General features: G+C 40.5%; 2 protein-coding genes across 2 annotated transcripts in view; both read left to right on the top strand.

Moving 5' to 3' along the window:
- Window positions 1-12268, top strand: part of PIP5K1B (phosphatidylinositol-4-phosphate 5-kinase type 1 beta) — a 347555-nt gene that overhangs the window by 81911 nt on the left and 253376 nt on the right. The window lies entirely within an intron of this gene.
- On the top strand, window positions 7153-11213 carry PABIR1 (PP2A Aalpha (PPP2R1A) and B55A (PPP2R2A) interacting phosphatase regulator 1). The gene has a single exon (XM_005900021.3). It carries the CDS (start codon window positions 7159-7161, stop codon window positions 8146-8148), a length of 990 nt encoding a protein of 329 aa, XP_005900083.2. The 5' UTR covers window positions 7153-7158; the 3' UTR covers window positions 8149-11213.

Below are 12268 nucleotides of genomic sequence, written 5' to 3'. Positions count from 1 at the left end.
ATCATTTGATGTTTACAACAGACATTGTGTCTCTACTTCATAAATGAGTAAAGCAAGCCCAGAGAAGCTGACAAACTTGTCTAAGGTCACTGTGCTGGAAGTACTATTGTCTGACTCCAGGTTTGGAACTTTTTTTTTTTTTTGCTATAGTCATACTGGCACTAATATGTTGAACACTTTTAGAAGTGTCCCAGATACCCAACTGGAAGGCCCAAGTATATAAACCCAACTATATTTGCAACTTTTGCATGTTTTAAAGTTAACTTTATACATTATCCATAAAGCCATCAGTTCTTTTTTCCCTGCTTGCCAGTTGGGTTAATCCTTTAGGAGAAAGATAGCAAACAGGCAGAGAGAAACACGTAACATGTAAATAGTAAAGGACAATGATCAAAACCCTGGTTTATGGCTTAAAAGAAGACACTAAAAAAAATGGGTGCTGCCTAAAATGTAAAGATGGAGAAGGCAATGCACCCCACTCCAGTGCTCTTGCCTGGAAAACCCCATGGATGGAGGAGCCTCGTAGGCTGCAGTCCATGGGTTCGCTAAGAGTTGGGTACAACTGAGCGACTTCACTTTCACTTTTCACTCTCATGCATTGGAGAAGGAAATGGCAACCCACTCCAGTGCTCTTGCCTGGAGAATCCCAGGGATGGAGGAGCCTGGTGGGCTGCCGTCTATGAGATCGTGCAGAGTCGGACACGACTGACGCGACTTAGCAGCAGCAGCAGCAGCAAAATGTAAAGAAGTGGTGAAGAACAACAAAGAATGATACCAACTCTTTGTTCTATTCTGTTTGAAGGACTTAGAGAGTGGGGACTGGATGGCTATTTTTAATATCTTCCCTGATATTCTCTCTTGAAAAAAAATTTAAAAAACTACAATCCACATTTATTTGTTTGTCTGAACTTTGCTGAGGCCCTAGGCCATAGGTTCTTCTGTCAGACCTTTGCAGCCCCCATTTTGCCTTTTTACTTCCTCCATTTAAAGACTGTGGCTCCATGCAAGTGGCATGATAGCCTTTTAGCTGTTATCAAAGACGAAAGGTGAGGGGGTCAAAAGCCCCTTAGTAAACTTGTGCTTTGATTTTCTAATCCTTGCTGCTGCTTTTAAGTTTTAAGGATTAGATTTAGCACCCTCAAGGTATATGCTATGAAGGGTCTCTGTACTTACTGGCTCTCAGAAACTGTCCAGTAAACGATTGATCACAGTTCCTGAGATCATCTATTTTTCTTTCATTATGATAACAAAGTAAGATCCTTGCGGCCAGAATCGCATCCTCAAGCACATTTTTCATTCCTTCCATATGTAATAACAGCCCCTGCTGAGTTTCTTTGATGTTACTTTTGTGTCATTTGATGAATTATGCTTCGGAGGAAATGGCAGAACCAACTGGGCAGAATACACAGATTGCAGTTGAGGAAGTCAAAGGCTATGAAATGAGCTTCATTTCCTTGACTTCATGCTGTCTCAGAAATAAATAACTTTGAGGGCTCTTTGGAAACAGTGCCAAGGAGAACCAATGGTTCTGTCGGTGATCTGTAACTCGCCTCAGACAAGTGTCCAGTGTTTGTGTGAGGCTGCTGGAGACTTATTGGTGTTTAGGGCCCCAGTGAAATGTAGCTTGAGGGGGGTGTGTATATGTTTCTGTCTCCTTTCTTTGTCCTGTCAAGGCCACTGATAATGTTGTGTGTCAAAGAGATTTGGAAGCTTAGCATTCCAGTTTAGACTCTCGTGGTTAGCATTTAAACAAAGGATCTTCATTCTTATTCTGTTTTGTCTTCCATTTACATTCCAGTTCCCATTCTGTTTTTTTCTATATTGATACATTTTGAGGACTAACTTTATATGCAATAAAGTGTTTACATTTTAATCACTTTTTAAATAATTTTTTACATATGTTTATGCCTGCGTCAACAGCACCCAGAGCAGGATATTAGTCCCAAGGGTAATCACTGTTTGACTTCTACCTTTGTAGATTGCTTTTGGCTGTTCTGGAACCTCATAAAGAGGAAGTTATAAAGTATGTACTCTTTTGTGTTTGATTTTTTCATTCAACATTATACATGTACATGTTTTTGAGTAAAGAATTCATTGTATAGTGCTATTCTGTTCATGGACATTTGGGTTGTTTCCAGTTTGGGGCTATTGCAAGTAATAATGCAAGGAACATTCTTGTGCATGGCTTTTAGTAGACAAAAACACTGATTTCTCTTGGCTGTATACCCCAAAGTGGAATTTCTTAATCGTAGAACATGTATATATATTTTCTTTTAGTAGGTAGTATGATGTACTACCAAACATTTCCCCTAAGTTATTGTACCAATAAACACTCCTGAGTTCGTAAACTTTGAAAGTACACTTTTCCTCTGCTATATTTTTGTTCTAGATTGGTGATATTAGTTAATGTGGGATATGGAGACATTTTCAGTTCATCTCGGATTATACATGTACACATATCTTTGTATTTCACATTCATTCAGTATGGATTCAGAAGTGCATATTTGCCTTGTCATATGCTTGAAGATTTAATTTTAAATTGCTCCTAGGAATTAAAAGGCAGCTATGTGTTAGTTTGAAAAAAATATTAAGCACAGTAGTTTACTAAGTAGGTGTTTGCTTTTTATGATTTACTCTTAAGTGTGGTATTTACTTCATACCCAGAGTTAAAACCAGAAGAATGAATTAATTCAGGGAAGAGCTAGATCCTGCATCTGGTGTTATTTTTGCAACAAGCTGAATTGCATTTTTGTCTTTTATTTAATAGCTGAATTGCTGTTTTCTCTCATTTATTTTTTATTCCTTTGAGAGGAAGGAGTAACATTGCTTAGAATTCTCAGCCCTGAGCATTTTGATTCTGTCAAGTGTATATCAGCAGATGGTTAAAAAAGAATGGAAACTTAGAACTTAAATGTCTTAGTTCACACCTTGGATTCCTTCAGGTAACCTACCTGCATGGGCTGGAGGGCACTGTAACTAATGATAGTCTTGATATGAGAAGAATTATCAAAGTAAAGAGCACGTAGAATCAGTCTAGAAAGGCCTATTAGGCTGGATTTTCAAAAACTAGAGTTCTCTTCCCTTTTGGACAGAGCTATATTAGTCCGTGTATTCATTCATCACTTGAATGAATGATTCAGCATTCAATGATTCAACGTACAATGATTCAACACTTGCTTATTGAGTGCTATATGCCAGGCCTTATTCTGGATACTAGGTGTATATCAGGGAGCCCCCGTGGAGTTTGGATTCTTGAGGACAAAGAGGCAAAAAAACATTGTGTACATATTGTCATGTGGTACCCTGGAGGATAAATTAAAACAGAGTTGGGGGATGGGAGTGTAGGCTTGGTGGTGGACTCTGCTGTTGCTTTTTATGAGGAAAGGTCAAGGAAAACCTCTTAGTCAATGATGTTTGTACAGAGAGCTGAAGGGATGGAACAGTGTAGATGTCCACTGGCAGGAAAAGTAAGCTGAGTGGAGGGGGAACATGCCTGGTGGGCCAAAGGACAGTAAGGAGGCCTCTGCAGTTGGAGGGAAGGCAGTGAGCAGGGAGAGCAGTTGGAGGTGGGTAGGCAGAGGGATGGCAGGGACCCAGACAGAGCACTATAGGTCATTGTAATGACTTCAGCTTTTTCCCTGAGTGGGAATCCACCAAAGGATTTTGAACAGGGAAGTGACTATTCAAGTTTTATTTTAAGGATGACCTTGAAGGTTGGGTGGACAAGTGACAAGGGTAGAAACAGGGAAATGGGTGAAGATGTCTAATAGGTGTGTTCAGGTAAGAACCAAATAGCATAGATGTTTGATTTTGTGGTTATCACCATCCCTGATCTTTATTAGTGAAGATAATTATTGTTTATCCAGACATGCATGAACAATGTTGGCACATTTGAGTCATGCTAGAATTAATTTAGTAATATACAAATTAGCAATATGCTATGGATTATGGTGAATACTTTTTTCCTACTCATCTAATACTGATTTTCTTCTGGAAGTTCTTCCTCTCTCACCTGTTCTTATTCAGTACTGTTGTACCATTTGTTCAGTTGTACATGCTCAAACTTCAGTTGTTTGTGACTCTTCTCTCTTCATCCCCTGTACATCCAGACAGTCAGGATCTGGGTTGTTACCTTCCAGTCTCCACACCCATCTCCTTTTCCTGCCATTCCCAACTTTAGTTTAGATCCTCTTTTCATCAAATGGCAACCCACTACAGTATTCTTGCCTGGAAAATCCCATGGATGGAGGAGCCTGGGGGGCTACAGTCCATGGGATTGCAGAGTCGGACACTACTGAGCAGCTTCACTCATCTCAGAGTTAGCTATCAAATTCTCCATCTTTAATTCATGGTGAAAGCATCAAAAAGAATATGGGTTTTGAAGTGACATCTTGATTCAGATTCATTCAGATCTTTGTTCTTCCATGTAGCTATAGGGCCTTTTGCAATTTTTGAACCTCAATTGTCCCTTTTACAAGATGAGCATAACAGTATCTGATTTATAGGATTACAAGGAAAATTAAATGATAAATGTTTAAAGTAACTGGCAGCCCTGGGCATGTAGAAAATGTTGGTTCTTTCCACCTTCCATTCTTCCACTTCTATCTATGATCCATCCACCTGGCAAGCCCTAAAGTGAAGTTGTTGTGTTGTTCCTCTTGTTAAAAACCTTCAACAGTTCCCTATTGTCCCACACGTTAAATACAAGCACTTTTTCCTGGCATTCAGAGCTCCAGTACTGATTCCAACTTTAATTTCCATCTTTCCCCCATTACCTGTTCTTCTCCATGTACTTCATGTATTAGCCAAGTTCACTATTTTATACCCATGCTGCCTAATCTATATAAAATATTATCTATTAAAATCCTACCTGTCCTTCAAATTCTCTCTCAAATACCATTGCGCTTGCAAAGGTGTAGACAATCTGGAAATGGTTTCTCCCTGTCTGAAGTGTTACTGCACATGGAGGAGGCAACACTGTGCCTGTGCTCTGGAGCTGGAAGGATGAGGTCCCACTGCTTCCTGTCATCCTGGGCACATTACTTAATCCTTGCATCTCAGTTTCCCCTGCAAAATGGAATAATGATACTCCCTTTATAGTTATTGTGAGGATTAAATGAGGTTCTGCCTGTGATGCACTTTAAATAGTGTCAGGCACTTGGAAAGCTTAAATCAGTTCCTAGAATTATAGGTATGCATAATCAACATTATTTCATTAGCTGGGTGACTACATGAAATAGGGGGATTTCAAATTAAAAGCTGTTTGAGAGACAGTGGAAAAGGTATGGTCTCATATTTTCATACTGGATTCTAGTACTGGTTCCCCTTACTAAACAAGCTGTGTGATGTTGACTATGCCAGCCTCTCTGGATCTTACTGTCTTCAACTGCAAAAAGGAGACCAAACAAAAATCACTAAGCTCTCTTTCAGTTCAAATTAGGCACATGGATATCTGATACCTCCAAATCAAATCAACCAAAACAGAACTCAGTTTCTACTCTAAAAGAACTCTTTCCCTGCCTCTGTAAATGATGCTGCCATTTACCCAGTTTAAGTAAAACATCTCTGAGTTGCCTTTGGATTATTTATTTCTTTCACCATCTAAATCTAATCCATCTACACATCCTATTGGTTCTACTTTCAAAATATATCCTGAATCCATCTACTTCTCCCCCATCACCATTGATAGAACCCTAGTCCAATAATCTCTTGTCTGCCCTGTTGCCATGGTTCCTAATCCATCTTTCTATCTGCACTCTTAGTCTCTTTCAGCCTGTTTTGCAAAAGTGATATAAAACATAAACCAGATAATATCATTCTCCTGCTCAAAACTCGCAGTGAGTTTTCATCATACTTAGACTAAGATCCAAACTCTTTTACCCCCTCATATCACTCTCTCCCTTATGCTTCAGCTGCTCGGCCCTTTTGTTTTCTTGCCAGTTCACCACACTTAGGTTTGCCTTGGTCCTTTGCATCTGCTATTCTCTGTGGTTGGAATATTCATTCCCCAGATGTCAGCAGGACTTGCTTCTTGTCATTTTGATCCCAGCTCTGTCTAATTGCACCCTCCCTTCTCCCAGTAGTGGTCTGTCACACCGCCCTATTTTTTTTCCTAAGGCTTACCACTATCTAAAAAATAGCTCACGTATTTATCTCTCCCCCCGACCCTGCCCCAAGTAGAAATTAAATGTTTTCATAGGGCCTGATTCCTACCACAGTGCCTGGCACATAGTTGGCACACAGAAGAAAAAAAGAATCTGACTGAATACACTAAAGAATAAGTATAAACTGATTTTTAATGAGATATGAAAGTTTATATTAATTACATGACCCAAGTATTGTGTTTTTAATGTTCGAGGTCCTGTTGGTTTTTCCTTCATTTAATCCCTCATACTGAATGAACATGATTGAGCACATATGCTTGTGTTAGATATATGACTGTAAATAAAACAATAGTAATACAATTACAGGTTGGTTTTTTCCCTTCTTGACCTGAATAGTTCCCAGATTTACCACTTTCCAACTCCTTTCCTACAGTACCACTTTACTGGAAATACCCATTATTCTCGTCCAGAGGATTGCCTCCTCTCTGTCTTTTTCTGTGGGTTCTAATCTCCCAGTAACGTATTCTCCGGAATGCAGCCAGAGACCTTTTCAGTCGCTATTATACCCATGCTGAAAAACCTTCTGAGTTTTTATTGTTCTCAGGATAAAGGTCCACCACATCACGTCCTGCTAGCTCACTGTACACTCCAGGCCATACTCACTCCCTCCCTTCCTGGTTCCCGCCAGCCACAGGGCTGGCAGTCCTCGCTTCCCAGGGAGTTATACACGCATCCTTTTGGCCTGCTTTTCGGGATCTCCAGAGATTGGCCCTTCCTCAGAGAAGGCCTCTCGGATTAAGACCAACTCCTCTCCTCACCATATAACCCAAAGTCGCAAAGTGCTTCTTTTTCAGAGCTGTAACTTTATAAACATATACTCCTGAATATGATAACCTTATTAACATGTGTTAAAGCAAGTTTATTTGCGGAAGAAACATATTGACTCCCTTCCAAACCACTCCTCGCCCCTCCCCCTAGGGCTGCGGCGCAGCTCTTACGCTTTCAGCCAGCGCCAGGCACAGACTTTGCAGAGCGCTTGCGCGGAGGGGCACGCATGCGCAGAGGGACGAGCCCGCTGACAGATTCTCGGTGGCGGTGGCGGCGGCCGCGGCCCTGGACTGCGGGGAATGGGAATCCTAGGTCTCTGACTGAGCACCGCCCCCGCCTCCGTGCCCGCGACATGGCCCAGGAGAAGATGGAGCTAGACCTGGAGCTCCCTCCGGGCTCAGGTGGGAGCCCGGCGGAGGGCAGCAGCAGTGGCGGCGGCGGGGGCCTCAGGAGATCTAACAGCGCCCCCCTGATCCACGGCCTCAGTGACACTTCTCCGGTGTTCCAGGCCGAGGCGCCGAGCGCCAGGCGAAACAGCACAACGTTCCCGAACCGCCACGGCCTGCTTCTGCCGGCCTCCCCAGTCCGCATGCACAGCAGCCGCTTGCACCAGATCAAACAGGAGGAGGGCATGGACTTGATCAATCGAGAGACTGTCCACGAGCGCGAGGTGCAGAACGCAATGCAGATAAGCCACTCCTGGGAGGAAAGTTTCAGCCTGAGCGACAACGACGTGGAGAAATCTGCCTCTCCGAAACGCATCGATTTCATTCCGGTGTCGCCAGCACCGTCGCCTACCCGGGGAATTGGAAAGCAGTGTTTTTCACCATCCTTGCAAAGTTTTGTGAGTAGCAATGGATTGCCTCCAAGTCCTATTCCCAGCCCAACGACCCGATTTACTACCCGGAGAAGCCAGAGTCCCATTAATTGCATTAGACCAAGTGTTCTTGGACCATTGAAAAGAAAATGTGAAATGGAAACTGAATATCAGCCAAAGAGATTTTTCCAAGGCATCACCAACATGCTTTCTTCTGACGTTGCGCAGCTGTCAGATCCGGGTGTGTGTGTATCTTCCGATACCCTTGATGGAAACAGCAGCAGCGCCGGATCTTCTTGTAACTCACCAGCGAAAGTCAGCACTACCACCGACTCTCCTGTGTCGCCTGCCCAAGCGGCCTCTCCATTTATTCCAGTAGATGAACTTTCATCTAAGTGATTCACCCACCCTTCCTGAGACTCGGTTTTGTTTTTGCAATGGAGAGAAAAATCAAGTTGGAACAAGCACTGAACTTTGTCGATTAATTTGAGGCTATTTCCTATTTGACCCTTTTCCTTTTTTGGAATTTCCTGAAATGTTGTTATTCTAGAGAACTTTTATGCCAGATTCCTGCGGATGCCCTTGAATTCAGTGTAGTAATATTTTCAGACTTTTTCCCAATAAGTGTGTTGAAGCATACATCTTTACGCTGCTAATATGTCTAAATACATATGTTATCCCTTGATTTTTTAAAAAACTGAGAGCTCTATTTATTTATGGGATTAAGTTCTGATGAAAATATAAATGTTGAATTAATCAGCATAGTAAACTGATGTTTTAAAATTCCATACTTCATGCCCACACTAATTTTTAATGTTATTGTCAGTGATTGCTAACTTCTATTTGATGAAGAACAATAACTTACCTATGTACAGCTATTTTTAAAGTGTTAGTTTTATCCATCCAGTGGTTGTCAGTTTTACCCAGGAGTCCTTGAATATTTAATTATCTGGGTATAGAAGTGGATGGGAGGGGGAAGCTGATAAAAGAGCAAAATATGAAAGTTTGCAACAGATCTTTTAAATATACAAAAGTAAACATTTAAACATTTTCTAATGAAATTTTAATAGTAATTTAATATGTCATTACAAATATAACTACTATACAGAATTTCTTCTTCTTTTTTTTTTTAACCAGATAGTGCATTCCTATGGGTATATTCCTGAAGTTAAATGGGACAGTGCCTTGCAGTCTTAGCCCACTGTACGTAGGCTGAGGCCAGGTTCTTTGTACCACTGCAGACTTTATCAATTGTAGAAAATGTGTGGGAAGCCCTGTTGAACTTGAGCAGAGCGCCTAGGCAGATGAAACTCTCTCAGTCATTGATATGCTTTAATAAGATATTCCGTCGTGCCTCAGTGAAAATTCTTGCCAACAAGGAGCTCAAGAAACTTTTGGCTGCTTTTCCACTTTGTCCATCTGTCACCTTCTTGGTTTTCCCTGGCTCAGGAAGGAAGCAGCTGTTTCCTTGCCAACAGGTCCTTCCTCTCCACCTCCCAAGAAACTAGGGCATCATCAGTTAGAAAAAGGTACAGTGTGACTCAAATTTCTCCCAGTAAGAAACAACAGGACTGTGGAATTGTTTCAGGAACCTCTGTGGTTAAAACTACAGCTGGAGTTGACTGCCTGGGGGATGTCAGTTAATTAAGGGGCAATGAGTTGCCAGAGAAAATCAGGGGAGAGTCACCTAGGTAAATCATTATTTAATTTAGGTTTTAGTAAAGGTAGAATTATGAAATGTTTTTTTACAATTAAGACAAAGTATGAAAATATTTAATGACAGATTTTTTTTATATGATACTTTATTTTCTGTATCTTCCTTAACTAGATAACTAGGTAGATAGAAAGAATGGCAAACAAAAGGGAAAGGGGAAAAAAATAAGAGAGACCAAGAAACCAAGAGAAAAAGTTCCGGCTCACTTTAAGTTATTGCCTACAGAGACGTTACAATTATATGGAATTTTTACAACTATGAGAATAAATGGAACCGGTCAACTCAAGAATTCAGTGAATTACAGCGAGGGTAAGATTGTGTCCACAGGTTTAAAGTTCTATATTCTGGGTAATAGTGTTAATGTGCTCCAGTTCTGACCTTGTTGCTCAAATTCACATTTATATATCCAACTTCCTGTTGGGCGCTTTGACCTACTCCCAGAGGTTCTTTAACCTCAGCATCTCCAGAGCAAAATTTAGTATCTTTTCTTTTAACCTGTTCTTGGATGATCTAAAATTGTCATCTTGTCTAATTTCCTAAACTCAAAACCAGGGGCAGCATCTTTGACTTTTCCCTCTTCCTGTGCTGCCATATCCAGCTCAATCACCAGGTCCTGTCTGCTTGCGAACTGAGTCTCATATCTCCCTTTCTCTATCTCTGTTGCCCCTGAATTTAGCTTAAGTCCCCGCCTAAGTGATCTCCCAGCCTATTTTCTTACCTCCCTTTTGATCCAGGCTTCGTACTGCCTGTAAAGTAAACTTTCTAAAATACTTGATTTTGTCATCCTCCTGCTTAAAAACTTTATATGCTTCACCATTTTGTACATTTTCGTGAATGCTTTCTTCAGCTTGACATAGAAGGTCCTTCATGAACTGCCTGTACGCTAAAACAGTATATCACCCTCTGCTCATCCTGTCCCAGTTACATGTTCTTCTTTGTAAACCCTAGACCAGTTTGTAATCTTTAAATATGCCTTGTACTTTAATGTATTTGTACCTTTGATTAAATTGTTTCTTTCCCTAGAATGCCATTCCTGTCCTTTTCACCCTGGAAAATGCTGTTTCTTTTTATTGCATTTGAATTTAACTATGAAATAATGTATACTTTCTACTTATAAAAATATTTAAACAATGCAGGTATCTATATAGTAAAAAGTGAAAATTTGTCTGTATCTACTATGTAAAATTCATCTTCCTTTCCTATAGGTAATTTCTGTTAATAATTCAGTTTATATTGTACAAGATATTACTCTGCATTCCATGTATATAGGTATATAAATTTCAGAAAACCAACATCTCACTGACATCTCTTTTCTTTCCCTCATATCTAATAATTTACCAAATCTTATTGATCTTGTCTTCTAGAATCTGTCTTCTTTAATCTCAGCTGCCACCCAGATCCAGCCTACCATCGTGTCCTGCTTAGGCCTCCTGATTCCTACTTGTCCCTTCACACTCTCTGCTTGGCCACCTGTTCATCTTCCATAGATCAACCAGAGTAATCCTTTTAAAGTTGCAGATCAGATCCTTACATTTCTCAGCTTAAAGCTTTTCATCTGCTTCCTGTTCTTGTGGTATACCAAAAGGTATTCATTCTAGCTTAGGAGGCCCTGTGCAATCTGGCCTTTGCCTTTCCCTTCCCTTGTTTGCATTCCACCCTTACTGGCTTGCTTCTCATTCAGTACATCTTGTTCTCTCCTGTCTTACCACCTTTTACCAGATCCTCTTCCCTAAAGGTATAGAGAAACCTTTATTTCTGTAAGTTTGTTTTTCTATATCGGTGGTAAGTTTTAAATCCAATAAGCCTCTAAGTTTTTATAGACAATTTACATTATTGTTCATAACTCCAGTCATTACTGTAAAATGTAAGGGGCTAGCTGATATAAGAATTATCCTTCAAAAAACATTTTTAAGGTATTAGTATTGTTAATCTATAAACTTGGTGCTAGAAGCCCCAAAGCACATAACATTGAGTTCAAGTGTAGTTCATCATATGTAACAAACCTCTGTTGTATATTTTCCTTTGTTGTGTTTGTTAAAAACAGCAGTGCAAGTGGAAAAAAATAATTAGTAGTCATCAGATCTGCGACTGCAGGATGTCAGAACCTTTAAGCATACTTAAAAGATTGATTGTAATCAAGAATAATCGGTATGGGGTTGCCTTCCAGTGGATCTCATTTATCTGTTTAGCCAGCTACATACCTACAACAAGAGACCTCTCTCAGATAGTTGGCATATAATTGGGAAAGGGTCAAGGCTTATGAGGGAAACATGACTGAGAATTGTTTTCTTATTGGCATGTTTTTAGGTCAGTAGAAAAAGTCTGAAGGTCCAAGAGAGAAGTGGGATACTGGGGTGGTGGTGGGGGGAGGGAATAGTTGCCAAAGCAACAAACCAAAGATGGTGATGTAACTGACATTTCCTGAGTAGCATCAGAGAATAGAAGAACGAGTTGGTCTTGGAAAGCACTTTCCCCCCCGCTTTTTGCAATAGGAAAGAGAGTGAAATGGCTAGACAGCAAAAGCAGTAAATGTTGATTCATGTTGCAGGAGTTTAGGGATATGGAGGAAGGCATATGAAAATTGAAAGAATTTCTGATTGCTTCTATTTTCCAATTTTTAAAGAGTGTAGGATATTTGAGGGTAGGGCAGGAGTACCTTTCGAAGTTTGAGTGAAGTAAAGGTTTAATGCTGCCTCTGAGAATCTGTAAAGAGTGACAAGGGTGAGTAGGAGTTTTGTTAGGCCACATTAGATGGCAGGTGCAAAAGAAGAAGATTGGATTAACCTAGGTTTGGGAGTTCGTTAC

This window comes from Bos mutus, chromosome 8 (genome assembly GCF_027580195.1).
Source record: "Bos mutus isolate GX-2022 chromosome 8, NWIPB_WYAK_1.1, whole genome shotgun sequence".
NCBI lineage: Eukaryota > Metazoa > Chordata > Mammalia > Artiodactyla > Bovidae > Bos > Bos mutus.
The sequence above is the reverse complement of the archived record's forward strand: the minus strand, read 5'-3'. Positions and strand labels throughout refer to the sequence as shown.

Bases quoted from the DNA above. Each gene is read 5' to 3' on its own strand.
- PABIR1 (XM_005900021.3), top strand. From the start codon at position 7,159: ATGCGCAGAGGGACGAGCCCGCTGACAGATTCTCGGTGGCGGTGGCGG.